The sequence below is a fragment of the Diabrotica undecimpunctata genome, chromosome 3 (assembly GCF_040954645.1).
Source record: "Diabrotica undecimpunctata isolate CICGRU chromosome 3, icDiaUnde3, whole genome shotgun sequence".
NCBI classification, from domain to species: domain Eukaryota; kingdom Metazoa; phylum Arthropoda; class Insecta; order Coleoptera; family Chrysomelidae; genus Diabrotica; species Diabrotica undecimpunctata.
The window spans coordinates 38153883-38179574 of NC_092805.1; the positions used below are offsets into that span (position 1 = coordinate 38153883).

Here is a 25692-nt window from a genome sequence, read left to right on the forward strand (position 1 = left end):
ACTGATGACTCCAAAATGGACGATCCCGCTCAGGATGCGGGATATACTCCAGATCACAGAACGTAAGTATAAAGTGGGTAAAAGGGGTATGGGCAAAAATGCCAGCGTAGTTCAGACAGAACTGGCTGTTTTCTCCATAGCCGCAAAAGAGATGACCCAAAAGGGTATAACCAAGAAAACTATATTTATCTGCACAGATAATAGACAAGCGCTACTAACCTTGAATAGACCACGTGTCACGTCAGGGTTAGTAACGGAGTGTCACGAGTTACTAACTCAAGCTTCGGATGGTAATACCATCATCCTGAGGTGGGTTAAAGGACACTGTAGGATGAAAGGCAAACGCATTGCTAACCTATTGGCTAGAACCTGGGGATTTTTGTGGTTGGTCAACTACAACAATCGCGGAAATTGTCAAATGTCACTCCCATATGCAAACCGTAAAAAGATGGGAAGAAGGTCAAAGATTTAGACTTGCCAGGGTAACACTAAGTAACCTTGCAAAATTAGCATCAAAGAAATACTTGGAAATGACCAGGAAAAACCTACGCTTGACAGTTGGTTTTTTAATTGGTCATTGTCAACTAAGCAAACACCTCCACACACTGGGGCTAGTAGACACACTTCTATGCAGGAAGTGTGAACGAGAAGACGAAACTGTAGAGCATATCCTATGTGAATTCCCGGAGTTATCGTTAATATGAGAGTACGCGTTCGGCGAGTCCTGGCGCACACCTGAGCCAAGGGAGAAGTCTCCTGGTGACTTGTTCACCTTCCTAGAACTGGTAGGATGGACAATGAGCTAAGGACAACAGCTCCCTGGGAGAATGCACAATGGATCAATTGTGGCCTAAGTGCTGCTGAACTTAACTCGCCCCCCCCCCCTACTCTACAGATACAGCAGATAGCGGTTCTTCACATCAATTCACTACTCTAGATCAATTCAATATTAGTCACCCTATATTTATTCTAAGCAGATCTAAATTAAAAACTGCATAAAAAATAAGTAACAAAATACAGACATTAAATAAGACGTAAAAAATTAAAGGAATATCTGCCAATAAAAGATTCGATTCGCAACGATTGTCAAAATTTAAACATCATAAATGCCACCCAATTAATAACAATATTGAATCATCTATCTGTTTAAATTTTTATGACAATTATTTAAACATCTTATTTAGTTTATACAATAATTAATTGCCCTATCAAATAATATTTATTTATATGTAATTATTAATTTAGTTAAATTTGACTGGTCTGTCAGAAGTAAACAACATGCTTGGTTAATACTATACAGGTAGCGTTAGAAGCAAACATAATAATTTATTGAATTATTTTAATATAATGTAATTTGTTTAAAATATAAACATTAAATAAATAATCAAATTACTTTATTCAATTTTTAAATTTTAAAAATACGGAAAACATAGCATGAAGCTTCGCGCTAGTCTACTGTACCGTCTACTGTATTTTCTTTTTTTGCATCTACCATAAAAAAAATTCCACTTGTGTAAGTAGTTATTTAGATTATTAAGTCTACCTCTAATATTTCGGTTTTTCAAGCACTCATTTTTATCAGCACTCATTAGCTTGGGTATATCTGTCCAATATTGTCCAATATCACTATTGGACTGAACCTGGCACAGCATCGCAGCCAATGGAAACAGCACCAAGCTAATAATATTTAGAGTGTTACCACGCCCTAACAAGGGCTCAAGGAATGAGGAGAAGGATCCTATATTGAACTGATACTTGTTCAGAAAACATTGCTCTCAGTACTTCTTCATTCGTAGTTCTGCTGGTCTAGCGTATTCTTAGCATTCGGCGGTACATCCACATTTCAAATGAATTTAATTTGTTGACGTCATACTGTTTTAATGCCCAGGTCTCACAGCCATATAATAATAGAGACCACACATAACACTTTAGTGTTCTCAATCTTATTGAGACTGATAGCTTGGGGTTACAGAGCATTTTACGCATATTCATGAAACCAGATCTTGCTATTTCAATGCGTCTTCTAATTTCTTTTGAGTGCTCTAGTTGACTATTTAGTTCTCTGCCCAGGTATATGAAGCTTTGGGAACTTTGGGAAGGGTGATACCATTTATTTGTATGTTAGGTGTAACTTGTTCTTGGGGGTTTTTGTGGAATACCAGAATTTTGGTTTTGGAAAAGTTAATGTCCAAGCCCAACCTGTGACTTTCTTCTGATAATATGTTCATCACTATATTTAGTTGGTCTTCTGTTTCTGCTAATACTACGGTGTCATCGGCATATCTTATATTGTTAATGATGATTCCATTGACTCTGGCACCTTCAGGGCGATCTTCAAGAGAAGCTCTGATTATATGTTCGGCATATACATTAAATAATAGGGGGGATAAAATGCACCCTTGACGGACTTCTCGTTCTATGTTGATGTACTTGGTGTTTCTGTTCTCTGTTCGAACTGCTGCGAATCTCTGGGTACTGCCTGCAAAATACTACATACACATACTTGTCGATAATCGATCGTTTTTTGGCCCACTTTCTACACCTTGTAATGGAAGCGCAAAATATTGAAAGCGCAAAAGTTATTATGATTTTTAATATTTTTGTTTATTTTTAGCATCACATATTGAATTGGGCAATATAAATCCGTTTATAATAAGTGGATTTATGAACTTTATCGGTAATCAAATTACTAATGCTGCACTAAACCATGAAAATTTTAAAAAATTGATTAGTTCAAATGAAAAATTTGACGTAGTAATTGTACAAAATTTTAAAACAGATGCTCTAAATATTCTGCAGTGTCATTACAATGCTCCATTAATTGTCTTTAGTGTAACTGGACCAAGTTTCTGGGTAAACCCTATGGTAGGCAGTCCACTTGAACCATCGTACTTTCCAGATTTCTTCTTAAATTACGATAGCAACATGAATTTGTGGCAAAGAACAGTAAACTCAGTTTTACTTCTGAGTAACTATATTACCAAACACTTATATTTTATGCCCCAACAAAAGAAGTTAATGAGTGAACATTTTCCAAAATGCACAGATCAGGATGCTGCTTTTTATAATGCTTCATTAGTATTTCTGGTAACCCATGAAAGCGCCAATCAACCTATACCTCTAGTACCCAACATGATCAACATTGGTGGTCACCACATCAAGCCTGCAAAAGAGTTACCGAAAGATCTAAAAGTATTTATGGACAAAGCCAAAGAAGGAGTTGTGTACTTTAGTCTTGGTACGAACGTTGATCCAACTCAGATGGCACCCGAGATACTAAGAGCTATAGTCAATGCTTTAGGAAAACTAAAACAAAAAGTTCTTTGGAAATACGATGGAAATATACCAAATTTACCCAAGAACGTTCAACTTGGAAAATGGTTTCCACAAGCAGATTTATTGGGTAAGTAATAAAAATATTATTTATTAATTTATTACTAATACTAATTGAATTTACTAATTTACTAATACAAAATTTTTTGTATTTTGAGAACGATTTCCGAAGTGGAAATTGAAACGTCAATAAACGTACTTTAACCTTTAACTGTGGCTTATTCCCATTTAAATAGTAATTACTTTAAAATGCCACAAGAAAATAGCTTCAGAACAATATTATGTGTTAAAGTTATTTGTGATACTTGTTAGAAGTTAGAATGTGCTCCAAACTTGCCGCCCAGAGCTATGATGATGCTGCGGTAATGGCTGGTTAGTTAGCAGCTCTTCAAGCTAAAGTAAAGGAAAAATTTAAACACGCAATTTTCGTTCACTGATTAGCACACCGACTTAACTTGGTTTGTTTTCGAGGCATGGATAATATTAAAGATGTTAAAGTTTCTACCAAAAAATAATACCGATCGGTTATATAAAATTAAACCTTTGCTGGATTGTCTAAATTCTCAATTTGGTAATTATTGTGGTGGACAGAAAATGTGTTTCGACGAGTCAATTGTAAAATTTTCAGTCCGATAATCTATTAAACAATCTTTTTCTTCTTATTGCGCCGTCTCCTTTCGAAGGTTGGCGATCCAAATGGCAATTGTAGTTTTGGAAACTGCTGCGCGAAAGATCTCTGCGGATGAGCGGTCGAACCATCTCCTCAGGTCTTTCAGCCACGAGTTCTGGCGTCTTCCTACTGATCTTTTGCCCTGTACTTTTCCTTCCAGTATAACTTGAAGTAATTCACCTCTCAACACATGACCCAACTATTGCATTTTCCTCTCTTTGAGGGAAATTAAAGGAGTATTAGAGGAGTATTAAACAATATAATCCGATAAAACCGATAAAAAGAGGGTATAAGATCTAGTGTTACTCTGACGTGGATGGCTTTGTAAAAAAATTTCTAGTATATCAAGGCAAAAACTAAAAAAATCAAGGGAAATACTCTAAATATAATTTAGATGAACCAGTTGTTTTATCTTTGACAAAAGCAAACTTAAGAAAAAATAATTTTTTTTTTTTTTCGATAACTTTTACACCACTACAAAACTACTGGAGAAACTGAAAGCTGAAACTACTTTAGCGTGTGGTACGATCCGAGCTAATAGAAAGGATCTTTCTAAAAACCTGTTAGAAGATAAAAAACTTTCTAGAGGTGACTTTGACTACCATATTTCTAATACAGAAATTTCTTTTTTTAAGTGGAAGGATAATCGCATAGTCACCGCTGCTTCCAACTTTCACAGGAGTGAATCAAACACATTGAAACGAAAACAACGTGATGGTAAAAATATCAACATCCCAGCACCCCAAATAATAAAAGATTATAACGAATCTATGAGCGGTATAGACCATCACGACCAACTAAGGCAATGTTACGGTTTGGACAGAAGATCTAATTAATGGTAGCATCGAATTTTTTGGGCATGCCTAGAACTAAACTTTGTAAATAGTTTCTTTATAGCTAAAAAAGTATTAGAGCTACCTCTAAAAAATTTGTTGGATTTTCGTAGAGACCTTACTAGTAGCCTCTGTTTTGCTTCCTTCCACAGAAAAAACAAGAGGAAAAAAACGACGGCAAGATTTTAGCGTTTCTTTGGAAATAAGATTGTTCAATAGAGGAAATTACTGGCCAAAATTTGTTCATTTAAGGGGAAGATGTGCAGTTTGTAGTATGAACAAAATACAATCTAAACCTATGTCAATTTGTTCTTTATGTAAAGTTTTTCTATGTATTAATCAAAATAAGAACTGTTTCATAAAATATCATGAGATAAATAATTGAAATATATATTTAGGTACTATAATCAGACCTATTCCGTAACTCATTTCGATGATAGAAATGAGTAAAATCGAATCGAAATTGTCAAGTCGAATAGAAATGGTCCTAAATGATATTCCATAACTTTTTTCATTTCTACAATCGAAATCGTAAATCGAAATTGATTTCGACAGCGTTTATTCTGTCGAAATGACTTTTCGATATCGAAATTTGATTTGCTAAAACTTCAAATTTTATTTTTATATTTGAATTAAAATTGTATTCCTAAGTTTCATTATGGATTTTCAATTTAATTTCGGTATCAATCTTGGAATTGAAATTGAAGAAGAATTACAAAGGTAAATAGAACATTTTGTAATAAAAAAAATGTGATATAGGTATAACTTTTAGTATCGGAAGTATTTTAAAAGATACATGTGTATTTGTTTATCAATTATTTTTTTGTTTCTGTAGGCAAATATTCAATCTTCAAAGACGAACTGTTAGGGATGCAAGTAATCCTTTCGAAATCCCTGAAGACTTGTTTAAGGGCTTGTACCGTTTGCCTAAAGAAATAGCAATGGACCTTATAGATGAAATTGAACCTTTTTTGGCCGAGAAAAAAAGAATTACACATGTACCGAATCATTTAAAGGTAAAGCAACTTAAGATATAACTTATTCATTAAATATTGTTATCTGTACTATAATAAAGTATACTTGTATATACTAAGTTATATGAGGTATTTAAATAAGTTTGCTTTCAGGTTTTGTGTGCTTTACATTTTTATGGCCAAGGCAATTATCAAAAAGGTGTTGGACAAGACTTTTTATTGGGTATGAGTCAGTCAATAGTTAGTCGATGTATAAAAAATGTTAGTGAAATACTTTCAACTCAAATAAGTGAAAGGTACATTCAATTTCCCAGTACAATAGAAGAGAAACACATAATAACTCAAGGGTAATTATATTTATTTGAATCTGTTAATCTGGCTGATCAGAAATTGTTAAAAATATGGTTTAAATTTTAGCTTTATGGCCAAATTTAACTTCCCAGGAGTAATAGGGTGCATTGACTGCACACATATTGCTATAGTGGCACCTGCTGTAGATCATCCTATACATCCAGGTTTTGCATACCTGAACAGAAAGGGATTTTACAGTATTAATTGCCAACTGGTATGTATTAAAATTTCATAAATTTAGGACAACCACTAACTTATATTTTGCTTAGATATGTGACTCAAATTTGAAAATTTTGAATTGCAATGCAAGATATCCTGGATCCATGCATGATTCAGCCATATGGAACATGTCTAGAATTTCTTTACATATGGAAGAAAGATACAATCATGACGAACGAGGATTCTGGTTGTTAGGTATCCATACTAAACTTGTTTTTTGAATAAATAATTGTTAAATATATTTTTAGGTGATTCTGGCTATCCTTTACAACCTTGGCTACTAACTCCAATAGAAGGAGCTCAACAAAATACTCCAGAAGGAAGATATACGTCTGCACATACCACAGTAAGAAACTGTACTTCCGTTGCCGTTGAAAGGTGAAACCGTTGCCGTTGCCGGTGAAACCGTTTTCGTTGCCTATTAAAGCATAGAGTTTTGCATTACAGTCCTGTCAGAGCTGCCCATATATTTAATGCATGTTGTGTATTACATAACATTCTTGTGTCAAACAATATAGAGCCAGACGAACATCTATTTGTAAATGACCTGGAGGAAAATTTGCAACAAAATAATTGTAAGTTTGCTTTTGCTTGACAATGTTTGACGGTGTTTTCGGCGATTTCTTGACGGTGTTTAGAAAGCATAATAAAAATTAACATACTTTTGTATAAAACTTAAATTTGTATTTTTGTTGTAGTGCCAGAAGATGATAGATTGGCTGCTGGCAGAAGAGTAAGAAGTCAGTTAATACGAAATTATTTCAATTAAGATTTAAAATTTGTATTTTTTATTTTTTTTATCAAATAGACCCTTGAAGTTAAAGTGCACCGGATATATTATTTACCTTGAATTTTTGACCTATTATCATTCTTTTATGTTTAATGTTGTGTAAATAAATGTTTTTATGTATAGCAGTTGCTATCAACACAAGTCCTCACAGACACTTCATCTAAGGAATAGCAACCCCAGTGTAGTCTTGTGTTGCCATGTAATTAATTCCTTTTGTGACTTAAACATTATAGTTTATAATTTAAAAAAATGTAACTCAAAGTTAATCAAATAATATTGTAAAGGGTTTTTAGCCACATATTTAGTGGCTTCAAACATGTACATCCAGATAGTACTGATGATGGAATATTAATTTCGAAAACGTTCTGTAATGTAGCCCGATAGGGTTTTTATTATTATATATTTTATAAAGGAATTTTATAAAAAAAAGTTTTTATGTATATTTAAAAAATAAAGAAACCGGTAAAAAATGTGTATTTTATTTATTTATTCAGCAAGTCATAATACTAAAATAAAATAATAATTGCTACCTATATATATTTTAACTATTTACATTATTTTACTACCTATATCTAAAATTATATGTTGGACACTTCTCACAGTAACAGAATAGATAAATATACATTTGTCTAAAATGTTGTTGTAAAAAGGTTGTCAACAGAACTATCACTTTGTGCATCATCATCTGCAACATCAAGTCCTAATTCTACTTCCCTAATCCTAATTTCTCTATGCCTTAAGTCTAATTCCCTAGATTTATTTTTAGCTTCTAGTAAGCGTATATTTAATTCTAATTCCTTCAATTGAAGTTGTTTTTCCTTATATTTATTGCCAGTCTCAGTCTTAGCCGCAGAATCAATTAATTTATTAATTATATCGGCAGTCTGCTTTTGTCCTTCCATATAGGCTTCTGCCGCTTTCTGCAAATTGGATGACTTTCCTGAAAAAATAAAATACTGTGTTGCACGTTTACACAATTTTTTAATTTAAATTACAAACAAAAATCACTTTCTACTGAAATGCAGCGTACCTTTTACAATAGATTTTTTTTTTTAATTTATGAGAAGGGTTCACAGATCGACCCAAATATTGCAGAAATTCTTCATTGTCAACGTTTCCTCTCCCAGGATTTATTGTGCTGCAATCCTCTGTGGCCCCAGCAATTTGTTCCAAATTTTGGGTTTCCTCGACAACTTCAAATACTAGGCATTCAGGTGGGCTATTATTATCCTGTATTATTTCCAGTGATTCGCTGTTTGAATTCATATTAATACCTATCTCATTTACATCTGCCCCCGTAACTGTAATATATGACAGGGCAGCCATTAGTTTCTCCTCTACAGGAGTTAATATTTTTGAGCCTGCTTCACCCCCGCCCGTCTTATTTTTAGCTCTAATAGCATCACGGGCCTTTTTCTTGGTATGGCTTTTCCAGTCAATAAAAGTCTAAAAAAAATCATAAATTTAATAGGTGCCTGTATTACCAAATCTTTATATAATACTGTATAATATTAAACACAACTAATTACCTTTTTCCATTGCAATTTTAATTTGCTGGGACCACAACCCATAGCATTTAGAGCTAAAGTAATCTCATCCCATAATTTTTCAACAAGCTTGTTGTTAGCTTCTGAAGGCTTGGTTTTTCCGTGAAGCAAAATTTTATTTTTTGTAAAAAAATCCACCATATAATTTAGTTGTTCTACAGATACTTTCTTCTTGCTTGGAGTAGCCATTGGGATTTTATAATTAATTTAAAAAATGGATTCAAATTCAAATTTATCTATCAATCTGTCATTCCCTATAAAATTCGACGTTGCCACTGTTTTTAAACCGAGGGAAATCGAAATCAATGTTTTCGATTTGTGTTTTCTTCTACCCGGGTTATAGAATACCGATCCAAGCAGTGATCGATGTGAAACATTACGATTCACAAAGATTTCGATTCGACTGGAGCATTTCGATTCGATCTGAGGAACGTTATAGAATAGCACTGAATATGCCTTAATATTTTTTTCCATTCTGAATTTGTCCCAGCGGTACTTTTCAGTACCATATTGTTTTAGTAACAACACAACATCAATTATGAAAATTAAATTGTTTAAAATTAATTAAAAAATGTTTATAGGAGCTTCTATTCATTAGAAAGGTATTATTTCTATGATATCAATATCTGGGATTTAAGGATGGTTCCGGGTACTGATCCTTCTATAAGTATCTCTGGAACTGAAAGGGTTAAAGAAACTATAGTTTTTACTGGTAATTTTATATTTTAATTTTAATTTTTTTTTAGACCTTATAAGTTACAGGTAGTAAAGGTAGTAATATATAGGTTTATACCCATTAAGTAGGTACATATTTTGATCTCGACCATCGTAATCAAAGTATTTTTTATACCATTATTGAATCGCTTCCCTTTCCAAAAATGTCGGCGCACGCCACTGCCTGCTTTATTGATTTTTTTAAAGTATTTGTTTCTTGTATTTGGCCATGTCTTTATTTTTGTATAATCGTCTGTCCTACGTAAGATTTAGAATCACTCATCTTATCCATTTTTTCACACCATTTTCTTTATTTTAGCCCATCCTAATTTAAAACTCTTCATTACACATGGAGGTTTGCTAAGCACTTTGGAAACAGTTTACCACGGAGTTCCTATATTGGCCTTGCCGGTATTCGCAGATCAGAAGATGAACGCAGCTAAAGCGAAACAGGCAGGTTACGGTTTAAACCTTCCTATCCTAGAAATAACTGAAGATAAATTGACTAATGCTCTACACGAGTTACTGACAAATCCAAAGTAAGTCAAATAATATAATATGTTTTTTTACGTTTCCCTATATTAGAATAAATATTAGACAATCATTTTCTAAAGAAAATGTATCGAACTGCCCATAACAGAAGTATGAACTGCATATCTAAGAATATTGAAAGTAGGGAAGACCGGGGCTAGTTGACTAAATGAAAATAATAAATCTAGAATCATCCTTGGTAAGTACAAGTAGTTACTTTGTAGTTACTTTGATTCTCAACATTTTCGTATTTTTATCTATCAAATCGGTCGTCACAAATTTCACTAATATACTTTGACTATAATTTGACGTCTTTAGAATTTGTGAATTAAGTTGGCATTTTACAATTAATTAATAAAGTGCTATATGGTTGGATGCTCGAATAAATGAACTTTAATCAAATAAAAGGCAGATATCGAGCACAGTTTTTATTAAAGTAAAAGCTTTGATTAAAGTAAAAATGAATTAATAAGTTAATAGTGGTTTCGAAGCATTTGGACACTATTAGCAACTGTTATATTGCACATGTTTCTCCAAATGTAAATCTATCTGAAGCCTTATTTTGTCGTATAAGCTTCGTCTTTATTTTTGTTACAACAGAACTATGGGAACCTACAAGAGATAAAGTGATAATGACAAGACAGAACCCGATATATCATTCAACTGGCAGTTTCAAAAGTGTTAAATGATGGCAGAAGTAAATCACGAACTAAAAATCCGAAGATTTCTAATTAACGAAACCAAAATCCAGATTTTTGCTTTAATCTGTGCCTTCTAAGAATTGCAAGGCAAACAGACGTTGATAAAGGTGTAGTTAGAGAAAATGGGGAATCTAAAATTGCATTCCACAACATATCTCCTCAACTAAGCAAACATCCTTAGGGAATTGGTTTCTCGTACTCATAAAGAGTATATCGAAATAAATTTCGATAAAATCGAAAATAAAAGCAATCATATTTTTGGTGTAGGATTCATACTGAAAAAAACACGTAAGAGTATGTAGAATTCGAATGAAGGGCAGGGTATTTAACTACAATCTCGTCAAGATCCATGCTCCCACTGAAGATAAAGAAAGCTAGAAGAACCTATTTTATCTTCTTCTTTTGGTGTCTATTCATTTCGAATATTGGCGATCATTCTGGCTATAATTATTTTACTACCGATGCTTTAAATAGATTAGTTGTTGTTGTGGAGAACCATTTCCTCAGGTTTTTTAACCATGATATTCTTCTTCTCCCGATTCCTTGATTATTTTCAATAATCTGTATTTAGGATTAAGAATAAGGATCTGTATATCTCCAGTAAGGTTGTGGCTTTTAAAGCGTTTGGCCATGTTGTTGAATGCACTCCTAGTCTTCTCTATTCTACATTTTACTTCTTGTAGGTCATCCCATTGTTCGTTTACTACTGTTTCAAGATAGGTAAACTGTTTTACTCGGTCCATTGGTGTATTATTGATAAGCAGTTGGACGTCTCTAATTTTATTTTTGCTGATGACCATAAATTTAGTTATTGATATGTTTACTTGCAGTCCATATCTTTAACTTACGTCATTTACTTTGTTTATTAGTTGCTGTAAACTGTTTAAACTGTCTGCAAAAATACCGGTGTCATCTGCATAGCGGAAGTTGTTTAGGCGTTTTTCATTTGAAAGGATTCCATGTTCGCAATTTTCCAAGGCTTCACTAAATGTTTCGTCTGAATATAGGTTGAATAATATAGGTGAAAGTATACATCCTCATCTAACGCCTCGCAGAATCTGGATCGCTTCCGTCGGTTCATCTCCAAGATTTGTTCTTATTGTGACTGATTGGTTCCAGTATAAATTTTGTATTATACGCGGGTCTTTATCATCTATTTGGACTTTTGTTAGAAAATCCATAATTTTTCGGTGTTGAACTGTATCAAATGCTTTGTGGTAGTCCACAAAGCAGGTGTAGATATCACAAGTCATATCTCTGCATCTTTGAAATAATGAATAATACCTGAAGACTAAAGAGTGAATCTCTCGTACCTACGCCTTTCATGAATCCAAACTGTGTGTCTTGTATTCTCTCTTCGCATAGCTTGTATATTCTGCGATGAATAATTTTAAGAAAAAGTTTTAGTGTATGGTTCATTAGACTTATTAGCTTATATTCTCAGCACTTTTTCGCTCTCTATTTCTTTGGTAACGTAATAAATTCTAAAACTAGCCAATCTTTTGGAATATTGCCTGTGTCATAGATATTATTAAAGATTTTACATAGTATTCTTCATCATCAAGAAGTTTAAGAAATTCAGACTATACTCCGTCTGGTCCTGGAGCTCTTCCTTCTTTTAGTGATATTATGGCTGCTTTTATTTCTGCCACTAGTATAGGTGGTCCTGTTTCTGTAGGTGTTGGGGACTGGTTCTTACTCTCATCAAAAAATAAATTTCGTATGTAATTTTTCCAGGTATTATTAATACTCTTTTTGTGCACGATTACCTCTCCGTTGCCATTAACAAGTTTACTTTTCTGTTTTTACATTTGCCTGTAATTTCTCTTACCTTTTTATGCACGTTGAAGTCGTCGTATTTACTTTGTAGAATTTCGATTTCCTGGCATTTTTTCTCGTTCTTTCTGTTTGGCTTCTCTGATCTTTCTCTGTATATCTCGTTGTAATGTTTTATACATAGAGTTATTGTTCTTGTTTTTTCTTCTTTCTTCCATCAGCTGCAGAATCTCGGCCGTCATTCATGTCTTATTCTTACCTTATTCGTTCTTCCTCTACCTCTTTACAACCAACTCTACCTCAAACAACCTGGTTTCAGAATTTCAAAGCTCCTCGTAAATATATTACTACTATAAATCGAATACGCTTTGGGCATGCATGCTACCCATGCCATTTATTTAAAATTAAAGTCATCGATGATGATAGTTGCAAACATTGCGGCAAGCTAGGTGACCTCGATCACATCTTCTTTGAATGTCCTAAATTTATTCAGCATTCAAACTCCCTGTATACAAAATTAACTAAATGCAATACATACGCTCCATATAATATACAGTCTTTGTTAGCCATAGGTTCTGTAACAATATATAATTTAATTATAGAATTTTTGTCAGAGTGCAGAGAAATAGAGAAACTCATATAGCTTTAATAGATTTGGAAAAAGCATATGACAGTGTACCGATCTCCCAACTATGGATAGAAATGGGTAACTTGAAAATAAACCCAATTCTTATTAACGCCACTCAAAAATATTACGAACAAAACTTTGCAAGAATTAAAATGGGACAAGAAATCACCTCTCCTTTTCAAACAACAAAAGGACTAAGACAAGGCTGCTGTCTGTCACCCACCTTATTTAAAATCTATTTGGACAGATCCTTAGTGAAATGGGTAAAAAAATGTAGAAACATGGGAATAACGGTGGAAGAAAACAAGCTATATACACTTTTCTTTGCGGATGACCAGGTAGTAATTGCCGAAGACAGCTACGATCTTAGCTATATGGTAAGAAAACTGCAAGAAGAATATGAGGTGGCAGGTCTAAACATGAATATGACAAAATGTGAATATCTCTCAGTGGGAACAGATGAAATATGTGACCTAGTCTTGGAAGACGACAAAATCAAAGGCGTGCAATCCTGCAAATATTTGGGGGTCATTTTCAACAAGAAGGGAAATAGCGCAGATGAAATCAGGGAAAGAATAAACAAGGGCAGAGCAGCGACCCGTGCCTTAAACTCTCTTCTCTGGCAAAAAACAATTCGACGAGAAACCAAAAAACACATTTACGGTAGTATAGTCCAAAGTATTACACTGTACGGTTCGGAAGTATGGGACGTCACCAAAGCTAATAGAAACAAACTTTTGACGACAGAAATGGATTATCTGAGACGAAGCTGCGGTAGATCGAAACTGGAGAGAGTTAGAAACGAACAAATAAGAAACGAAATGAAAATGGAGAGAAATATCAATGATGACATAGAAAGAAAACAATTAATCTGGTTCGGACATGTTAAAAGAATGCCAGAGTACAGATGGCCTAGGAGAGTACTGGAATGGATCCCTCCTGAAAGAAGAAAGAGAGGACGACCACGGAGAAGTTGGCGCAACGAGATTGATGAAGCAATGGCGGCAAGAGACTTAGAAGAGGCAACTGCATATGACAGAAAAAGATGGAAATTGGGGGCGGAGAAGCGGCGACAGCCGTAATAAATCCGTTATTATATATATTTTTGTCAGACACATACAATACCTTATCCGTGGTCCAGTATTGTTTGTCTGTTAAAATAAATGTCTTGACGGACCCCTAGACGAGAAGCGAGTGTCCTTGTATTTTCCTTCGACGTGTTCTTCTATTAATTATTCGTCTATTTCATTTTAGGGATATCGCTGTGCATTTGTCTGAGAGAAATAATCTGTACTTATCTGTGTATACTTTTTTAAGGAATATATTATAACCTTTCGAGACTGGCTGAATGACGAAAGTAAATGCCAAAAAAAAAATTCTTCGTTCTTCATAAAATTGTCTTTAATGTCGTCTATCATTTTATTAAGGGATTCTATCTTCTTTTATTTCTTTTACTTTATTACATTTCACTTTTCTTATGTCATGTTTTTTACAGTTTTTCCGCGTGTTTTCTTTAACTTGGTTCTATACACGCCCAATAAAGGATTGTGGTCAGATTGAATATCAACGCCTGGGTAGGTTTTAACACTGTTGAAACCATTTCTATATCTTTTGTTAACAAGTATATAGTCTATTTGGTTTCTTATAATAACGTCTTCTCCGTTGTTTCTAGGGGATTTCCACGTACACAGGCGTCTACAAGTAGTTTTACACACTACCACCTAGACCTATTTTATGACTAACTTAAAAGAACTTATAGGCAATTTCAGAATTACGATATAAAAACAATTATTGGCAATCTTAACGATAAAGTTAATCAAAAGACAATCTACAGACCAACGGTCTGTAACCAAAATGGTTTGTGCTTGATTGAAATCGAATCACTATGGGGAATGATGGTAGTTAGTACATGTTTCACACACAAAACATTCATAAAACCACCAGATAAAAACACTAAATTGAACATACACTTATTGATAGTCGCCATTTCGCCAATTTATTAGATGTAGGAACACGTAGAGGTGTTAATATAGACCTTGTAGGAGCAAAATTCAGAGCACGTATATCTAACGCTAAAAAAGCCCATAGCACAAAATCTACGAAATATAATGCTAAGGTGCTAAAATCTGAAACCACTAGAGAGATTTTCTTCTTAAAGTTCCATCTCCTATCGGAGGTTGGATATCATAACGGCTATGGTCACTTTGTTGGCTGCTGCTCTGAAAAGTTGTAGTGAACTACAGTTAAACCATTCTCTAAGGTTCCTCAGCCAGGAGATGCGTCTTCTTCCTATGCTTCTTCTTCCTTGGATCCTTCCTTGCATAATAATTCTCAGCAGCTCCTATTTTTCTCCTCTGGTTATGTGACCCAAATACTCTAGTTTTCTTCTTTTTATGCTGTTCATAATTTCTAACTCCTTATTTAGACGTCGTAGTACCTCAGCATTGGTAATCCTTTGAATCCACTGAATTTTTAATATTCTTCTGTAACACCACATTTCGAACGCTTCTATTTTTCTTATGTGTTGTTTCTTCAATGTCCAAGCTTCCATTCCATATAGTAAGATAGAAAATATGTGACATCTTAGAGTTCTCAATCTGAGATGCAACTGAAGGTCTCTGTTGGTAAGCATTGTCTTCATTTTCACAAATGCTTGCCTTGCAGTTTCAATTCGGACTTTGATTTCTCTGCTTTGGTCATTTTTGTCATCAACCCAGGTTCCCAGATATTTGTATGTCTCTACTTTTTCTATTTGGGTTTGCTCTATCATTAATCTAGAGATAGTTACTTGCAAATTTTAAACAAAGCGTTACCAAAAAACGATAAAAATCTAATCATAGCATAAATGTAAAGAAGCTTCGCACACAGTGGATAAAGGTGGTTTAAAATCTAACAATTCCAGAAGAAACAAAGACTTCAGCAGCACAGAACGAGATAAACTCTGGAAGACTATGAAAATTTCGAGGAGAAGAAAGCAATACGAAAACGTTCTAAACGAGATTGTTAAACTTTATAACAAAAAAGACTCATGAAGATTCTACCAATACATAAAAATCTGTAGACAAAAATTCAAATCCAGACTACTAGCCTGTCAAAATAGGGATGGTAGAGTAGATATAGAGACTACCATGATTCAAATGAATTAGAATGATCGGCAGCCACTCCCTACCAAGAAGAAATTAGACAAGCCATTTTAAAATTGAAAAATAACAAGATCCAGTTCGGATAATTTTCCTGGAGAGAAATTGGGTATATACTGTGTCCAGTTTACAAAAAGGGAGACATCATGGTGTGTGATAACATATTATTCAAAAAGATGCTCCCCTACGCCGAAGGAATAGTGGGAGGAGATCAAGACGGCTTCGAACCCAATAAATCAACAGCAGATCAAATCTTTAAAATAAGACAGATTCTTGAAAAACCCTAGAGTTTGGCGTCGACATCCACCACATATTCGTGAATTTCAACACTGCATGCAACTCAGTTAATAGATATAAACTTGTGTAGGCTATATTGGAATTCAAAATACTGCTTCATTTTGTTTAACTAACCAAACTTATACTCACAGAAGTAGCGAGCATGGTCAAAATCTAGAATGATTTTTCAAGAACCTTCCATCGCACAAATAGATTAAGAGATGGTGATGATCGTGTGTCTTATTTAACCTTAACCTATAAAAATTAATTCGAGAGTCCTAGATTAATACGACTGGCACTATATTCTTAAAATCTGTATAAGTTGTCAGAGACGTAGATAACATCAACATCATAGTTAGGTGCACAGAGTCTTTGACCGAAGCATTTCGGTATTTAAGGGCGTTTCCACTAAGAATGAAAATATAAAGGTATGTTCTTCTGTGGGTTCAGGAATTAAGTGAAGTAAACGTAGTTTAACCCTTTGTTGCCCGACTGTACTTTAAAGTACTACAGAGTGTGAACAGTTACGTACTATTTGATCAGTTACGTTCTGAAGTGCATGGTGTGAGGTTAGTATCCAATTAGTCCTAACTTTTATCGTATTTTCGACATTTCGCAAGAAAAGGTAAGCTCTAATTATATATATACGAGTATAATGTAAATTTGTATTACTAGTATGCAAAGGTTAGTTCAAAGTAAAAAAAAAGGTTTAGGTACAAAAACGGTATTTGTTTCAGAGTCCGCAAAAGTACCGTCAAGAATAATATCGAGCATAAAAAAATAAAATGGTTTTACAACAAACCTCTTTCTGAAACAGAATTGCAAGACATAGCCAACGAAATTATGGCAGGTGATAACTTACCCTTGGATAATAATTTTGACACTGATATAGAGAAAAGTGATAATGATAGTGACACGGATTTCGATTCGCTATTTCCAAATACATTTAAAAATAATTTCAAAACAAGTGGTGATGAAAAAAAGTGAATATTTCACAAGATATTAGACTGTCTCCGATCATTTTAAGTGAAGTGAATGATAACGATAATGCCACAGGGTCTAATTCTTTATATCCAAATACATTTGAAAATAAATCCGATGGTAATAATGATGGGAAACAGGATATTGTTTTACAAGATATTGGACTCCCTCCAACCATTTCAAGCGAATCAGTCACTATCACTGCTGTATCTCTGGAAGCGTGTACTTCAAGAAAATCTTTTGGGCAAAACACTGAGAATATAAACAGAAAGCTGCATTTATCAAAAGTTGAAGCAAAAGAGTCTGCTAATAATGAAGTTCAAGAACAACCTACTCATAGATGGAAGAAATGTAGTGTTAAAACCAAAATAATATCCGATTATCCAGAGCTGGAAGGTGTGGTCGAGGAATTGATAGTTCTGAAACTCCTACCATCGTTTTCTTAAAAGTTCTTGGCTCCATCATAGGCAATATCACTTACCAAAGTAATTTCTACGCTATCCAGAGAAATATACAATTGAATCTCACGGAAAAAGAGCTCCTCAGTTTCATTGGCATCAATTTCTTTATGGCCTATCACCAACTGCCAAACTGGAAACATTACTGGAATGGAAGTGCCAAGTTAGGCGTTTCTCTATTTACTAACGCAATGTCACGTAATCGCTTTGAGAAAATTTTAGTAAATATTCGTTGCAACAATAACTTATAAATTCCAAAAAACAACAGAGACAGGCTATACAAATTACCCCAGTTATGGAAAAACTCAATCAGAATAAGGGTCGCCGTTGATAAAAGTATGATACTTTTCAAGGGTAGGTCGACTCTAAAACAATATAATCCCCAGAAGCCTATAAAATGAGAATATAAAATTTGGTCTTAGCTGACCAAAAGGGTATATTTTAAATTTTAATATGTATCAAGGCAAGAAAGAACAACTACTGGAAAATGAATTTAGATGCCATGGATTAGGAGAATGTGTTGTGTTGACATTAACGAAGCCACATTGTGGCAAAAATAAAATCATCTATTTTGATAATTTCTTCACATCAATACATTTAATGGAAAAACTGCGACTTGAACATACTTTAGCGTGTGGAACAATTCGCAATAATAGAAAGGAATTTCATAAAACTTTAGCCGAAGATAAAGCTCTTAAAGGGGGAGACTTTGATTACATGTACTCCAACACAATCATAGGTATTTTCAAATGGAAGGACAATAGAATCGTGAACTTTGCAACTAACTTCCACGGAACCGAGCAGACATCAGTCTAAAGAACAAATAAAGATGGTACAAAAGCTGATATAAGTTGTCCAGTAGTTGTGGATGATTATAATCATAATATGGGTGGGGTAGATCATGCTGATCAACTTACCTTGTTCATACCATAGTACCACCTATGGTATGAATTGTAGATAAAAAAAATAGTGGTATCGTTTATTTTGGGGATATTTAGATATTGCATTTGTTAATTCATACATTACTCATTGTGACTTTATTGAAAAAGTGAAGATGTTTAAGTTTCGATGGTCAGTCTCTCAAGGATTACTGAATATGAACAAATGTGAATCAAAGAAGAGAAAATCTTGAAACTGTTACAAAAGCGTCGAAAGTACAACTTCAGTGTTTTATAAGACATAATAGGGGGAGCCACTGGGTCAAATACGAAGGTAGTGGAGGCCGGTGTGAGTATTGTAGTGGCCAAGGTATCCAGTCACGTCCTCAGGTTGATTTAAAATCTATTCGAATTGGAGCATGAAGAAAAATTGTCAGAGACAGGAGCTAATTGAGGATTGTTCTGAAGTAGGCTTCAACTCATAACTATAGTTCATCCCAAACCCTTCTTTCAGTGCGTCACAGTTGATCGAATTCTGTCTAACGCATTAAGCTAGAAGTGACAGAAAAAAACGTGAGTTTGTGATTATTATACACAGAACTTAGAAAATTATATATTGTTCACTGGTATTTGCATGTTAAAGCGAATTCTATTTACGGATATATAATTGGTTGGAGTTTAGAATACGCTAAATAGATATCCAATCAACGATGCGCATAAATATAATTTGACGCAGATGGTCTCGATAGTGACAGTACTTTGACAATGTCAACTGATAAAATGATAATTGTCATTCCAGGATATTATTCTAAGACATTTTACAGTGACAATTTAATTTGGTATTTATTGTCATAAAAATATTTTGAATATATCGAGATATACCGAGAATGTACAAAGACTAATATTAAAATTATTAAATTATTTTCAATTAGAAAAAGAGGCTGGGACAACTTTATTACCAGTTTCTGCCGTTCGTGAAGTAAGTTTTAAATTATTTTAAAAAATATTTATATTAGTAGCTTAAATACTAATCTTATAATAAATCTTAGCTAATTGAGCACTTTCCTTGGAATGTATAGAATAGGAATTATGACAAACTGCCGTTCCAATATAATGCGCAATAAAAATTTTTATACAGGACGGGACCTCTAATATGTAAATTAAAAAAAATTTGAATTCTTAAAGTTTTTACTCCACATTTTCAAAAAATAACTTTTTCACATTTAGCCGATTACGATCCTTCAACTGTCAGATTTAACTTAAATGTCATGCAATAATTCTCGACATTCTTAAAATCCTATATGACGTCACAATTAGTGACGCACTGAAAGAAGGGCTTGGAACAGACTTGTAGCTGTGATTCCACTGATGGTGCAATATAACCAATAAACAATAAATTAAAAGATCTCCTCTTCATATTTTTAACAAAATTTATGAGACTAGGTATATGCTAACGGATTAGCTAGTGTCGAGTTTTGAGACGATATCGAAAAAAGCAAATCCGAAAAGATGTAATGACTACCGAACCATCAGCATGATGAGCCATGTTTTAAAAATATTTTTTTGAATTTTGCACTCAAAGATAAAATAGAAGAACAACTTAATGGTTAGTGGCACTTAGTAGGGGTTCCGCAATAGCCTTGGAACTAAAGAAGCACTGTTTAGTATTCAAGTTATAGTCCAGAGATGCACAGATGTCGATGCACAAATCTGGTTTATATATTTTTTATTATTTGAGAAGGTCTTCGATCGAGAAGAAAATACTAAAATGATGGACATTTTTCAGCAGGTACTTAGATATTGATGTTAAAAACCTACGTATCATTCGTTCATAGGAAAACATTCGATTTCAATAAAACATTAAAAAATTGTCAATTCGGTATCAAAATTAAAAGCGTCAATATTGATCATTTGAGGTACGCAGATGACACGGTGTTAATTGCAAGTAGTTAAGGAGAACTTCAACATCTAATTGAAAGAAGTATATTGATAGGAGAGCCAGTGATGAATATGGACTAAAGCCTTAACACCACAAAGACAAAATTGATGGTTTTCTGTAAATCGCCAATACAACCAGAAGTGGTAACAGCTTATGAAGAACATCTTGAAATAATCAACAGTATTACGTGGTTGTAATCTAAATGAGATGATACAGGGCAAAGAAATTATAATACGTATAGAGAAGGCCATAGCTGCATTTTTAAGATGAAGAAAATCTTATTTGGAAGCGTTATCACTTTGAGATTGAAAAATAGATTAGTCAGACGTTATGTATTCTCTACTTTTTTATATGGTGCCGAGGCTGGACCTTGATGAGAGGTACAGAGGGATACAATTAATCCATTTACTAATAGAAGGCAAGGTAGACGGAAGAAGAGGCCAGATCGAAGAAGAGCTTCATGAATTTGAAACCTAGGGCAATGGTTAACTAGATCCTCTACATCCCTTTTCCAACCTGCCTTCAACACAATTAGTACAGCGAATTGGATAACCAACGCACGATATTTGGACATGGCACATAAAGAAGAAGAAATAATGAATTCATAGCATTTGATAAATAACGAGTCTTTAAAACTTGACGGTTATATGTGTAGGGTTGTACCTTAAACCAAATATACCTTTGACCAATTGACATTTTGCGTATTTGTAGAAATCTGTGTGATCTCGCATGATTTCAGTTTCGTACTGGTTCCAAGAGATGTCGCCACATCCTGTTTTTGTTGGAATAAAAGATCATTCTGTATAGCTGTAGGTCTTGATATTTTTTCATTCGGCGTGAAAGTAAAAATTTTGATTTTAAAGTTTAAAGTGTTATATGATTTTCTGTTAATATTGGGTAACAGTTCCTATGTAGGTAAGTTTGTTGTATATTCTTCTTTTAAATGCAATACTGACAGAATTTTTAAACATACCCTAAAACACAATATGAACTTGGAAAATGGTATCTGCTTTTAATGTACTTTGGTCCAATAAAAGAAATGTACCTTGGAGTGGTCCAAGGTACATGCTCTCAATATTAGACAAAATACTGCTCTAAAAATAAAATATTTTTTTTGTTTTTAGAAAATGCCTTGAAGCAAGATGGGAATCAAACGTAATGTAGTTAATCTAGAAAACCTTAAAGCCACTGTAGAAGATGTTCTTGTACGGCATCTTTCCATATGTGAAGCAGCAAAAGAAAATAATATTTCAAAAACCACTAAGCTAATTTTCACAGGCGATGAAGAACATATTTTAATAGATTACCCAAAAACAGATAGATTATGGTCTACCAAAGAAAGAACTTAGCATACGAATTTGCTAACAGGAATAATAAGAAAATTCCAAATCCTTAGTTAGAAGAAAAACAAGCTGGGAGGGAGTAGATACGAGGATTTTTACTTAAAATCCAACTGTAGCGACAACCAGAAGTTACAAGTATTGCAAGAGCTACTACTTTCAACAAAAACACTGTTTTAAACTTCTTTGTTAACGTAACAAAAAGTTGTTACGATCGCTACCATTTTGAGACAAACAAAATATATAATGTTAATGAAACTGGTAATACTACCGTTGATGTTTCTCCAAAAATATTAGCACAAAAAGGTCAAAAACAAATAGGTATAGGTAAGTGTAACTTCTAGAAAACGAGGAGTCAACATAACTATGGTGGCAGCTATAAATGCAGTTGGTAATCAGGTGCCCCCTATGCTTATATTCACTCGAGTACACTTTAAGGAACACATGCTAAAGGGTGCTCCTTCCGGAGCAACAGGGGATGCAAATCCTTCAGGATGGATAAACGAAAATTTATTTGTAACATATATGAAGTACTTTATAGCTCACGTTAAGCTATCCATAAATGACAAAGTGCTTCTTATATGTGACAACCATGAATCACATATCTCGGTTCCTGCAATAAATTTGGCAAAAGATAATGAAATGGTATTATTAACTATACCGTCCCAGACATCTCACAAGCCACTTGGCAGAACTGTTTTTGATCCATATAAAACGTTTTTTAACCAATCTTCAAATCAGTGGTTAACAAATAATCCAGGAAAACCTATAAGCATCTAAGACATTTCCGAAATAATTAAAATGGCATATTCGAAGACTTTTTCGATTAACAATATTGTGAAAGCCTTTCTTGTGAGAGGAATTTGGCCATTTAATGACACTGTTTTCAGTGAAGATAAATTTTTATCGGCCTACGTCACCGAGCGACCTGAACAGTTCGAACCAGAACCTTTTAATAGTATTGCAAGTAATAAAGATGCTAATAACGATGACAATAACCGCAACAAATAATATCTACACCCTCTACATGTCGAGACAACCAAACTATAGTTTCTCCATACGAAATTAGGCCTGTTCCGAAGGCAGCACCAAGAACAGAAACTAAGAGGAAGGGAAGAAAGGCAAGAAGTGCAATTTTGACACATACACCTGTTAAAGAAGAAATAAAACAATATAAATCGGCAAAAACCCAAGAGCAGTTTAACACGTGTGGAAGATAGATAAAGCGGAAAGTATTTAATGAAGAAGAACCAGAAGAAATCCCGAAAAGAAAAATAATAAACAAAAAGAAAAATGAAAGTAGCGAAGATGACAGTGAAGTAAGTCTTACACTGCAAGATTGGTCATCAGATGAAGAAGAGTTTTTTGAGAAAATTATAGCAGAAGCGAAAGACAAAGAAAATGAAGAAAATTATCAAATTAACAGCAATAATTTTGTTTTAGTAGAATTAGCTACAAAAAAATAAAGCGACATTTTGTAGCCCAAGTTATTAATGTCCTTAATGACGGTTATAACGTTAAATTTTACAAGAAAATTGACGGTACGGTAGCATCTAAAAATTTTATACCTATAATAATAATGAAGACCCTTCTTTTGTCAACAACTCTGATGTGATACTGCGTCTTCCTGAACCTAAATCTGTAGTTTTGTCAAAACGGCAAGAGGCATAACTTATATTTGCAGTTGATTTTAGTCAATACAATGTTGTTTAGTTTATCGGTTATTTATAATTTATATTGTTAAATGAAGTTTATTTTTAAGTTTGTTTTCTCTTACAAAATATGTACAATAAGGAGTTGTTCCAAGGTACAACCTTATGTTGTACCCCAGACCAGAGTGTGATTATTTTATTTACTTATTTTTCAAGTACTTATTTCATTTATATTTAAATTGTAAATGTATATTAAAAAACTGATTAAATAAAGGAATCTTGTTTATCCATAATTTCTTTATTTAAAGTTATCTTTACCCAAATATCGACTTAAAAAAAATGGTTCAAGGTACAACACTTTCCCTAAGTATGTCAATTGAATATAAGGCGATAACTGTTATATTTTCTGTGACAAAAAAACAGCAAATGTAAACCCTAGGCCTACGTAATATGTAAACTATTAGATTAAAAACGTAGATGATTCATTCTTCAATACCACGAAAAAATCTATAGGACAAACATAAAATCCATGAGAGTAATCTCAAGGCATCTTAAAAACAGATTCCTAAACATACAAATTTTTTCTCTATTAATTGAATTGTTTATTAAAAACTAAAAATTACTTAATAAATTTATCATAATTTATTTTTTAGATACAGAGAAAACGCTAAAATCAGATCTAGTCTATTCCATGATCGTCCCATGAAACCGCTAGATCTGGCAGTTTATTGGACTGAATTCGTAGTCAGGCATAAGGGGGCGCAACACCTGAGAGTAGCAGCAATGGATCTACGATGGTACCAATACTTTCTATTAGACGTGATTGCAGTTGTCACAATATTTATTTTTAGTGTATTTACAGTATTGTATTTATTGTGTGTTAAGCTGTGTTGTTCAAAGCAAAACAAAAAGACCAAAAAAGAGTGAAAAACCTTTATGACATTTAAAAAAAAAATTATTTTAGTTTTTTTATTATATAGTTTTATTATATAAAAATTTTAATATAGATATTTTATAATATTTTTAAAGAAAATTGAAAAACTACTGGGCGCTATTTAAAAAAAAAAAGACTTTTTTAAAAATGCTTGCTATAGCGTGAATTTACTTTTTCTCATGGATTTTTAGCGATTTTGTCACAAGAAAGATTAAAACTTAACTCCCATCTTAAAAATAATTCAACTAATACGGGCTATATATTATCTAAGTTTGTGTATCACATTTTGGTTTAGTGTTATATTCATATATAATAAAATATCACTAAAGAATAATTTTATCTTCAGTATTCAATATTTAAATGACTTCACACTGACAGCTGTTCCATCACGAATTGAACAATTTGTACCAGAGCATCATGATCATCCCTCTCATTGGGTAATAGCAAGCACTAATTGTGTTTTACTTCATATTTCTCTGTACTTTGAATAAATACGAATTAAACTTATGATTTTATTTTTTAATTATTGCTCGCATTAAAAATTAAATAAATAAAACATAAAATTGGAAAACGAAATTTTTTATAAATTGATCATACTTATGCTCTGAAATCCTTTTCTCTCTAGAGGTTTTCTATATAATTTAAGTTCCTTATTTAAGTGGTTTCGCTTTTTTTTTGTATCAAAAGAAAAAAAAATTCACAGCATTCTATAAGAAAGTCAGAATGGCGACCTTTTAACAACAAGGAAAGATGTATTGAATAGATGGGTAGAATACTTTAACCAGGCACTTAATATAGAGGAAAAAAAACCTGAAAGACGAAAGAGATGAGGTAAGAGAAACAGACGAGAGGGAAAAGGAACGACCAACGATTCTAGAAGTTAAAGACGCAGTTAAAAAACTAGCCAGAAACAAACCACCCGGAATAGATAATCTCCCAGCTGAACTATATATAGAAGACGGCCATGATACCATAATGGCATTACAGTAGCTTATAAAAGAAATATGGACACAGAAATCTCTCCCCA

At 33.4% G+C, this 25692-nt stretch overlaps 1 protein-coding gene across 3 annotated transcripts in view; it reads left to right on the forward strand.

The window, feature by feature from the left end:
* LOC140436707 (UDP-glycosyltransferase UGT5-like) overlaps positions 1-25172 on the forward strand; it is a 39522-nt gene extending 14350 nt beyond the window's left edge. For 2 of the 3 annotated variants that reach the window (XM_072525755.1, XM_072525754.1), the window contains exons 3-5: positions 2615-3403; positions 9751-9970; positions 24385-25172. In XM_072525755.1, coding sequence (XP_072381856.1) covers positions 2615-3403; positions 9751-9970; positions 24385-24658 — 1283 coding nt within the window. In that variant the 3' untranslated portion in view covers positions 24659-25172. The remainder of the gene's footprint in view (positions 1-2614; positions 3404-9750; positions 9971-24384) is intronic. The other variant, XR_011950301.1, reaches the window with a different exon arrangement.
* The last annotated feature ends 520 nt before the right edge of the window (positions 25173-25692 follow it).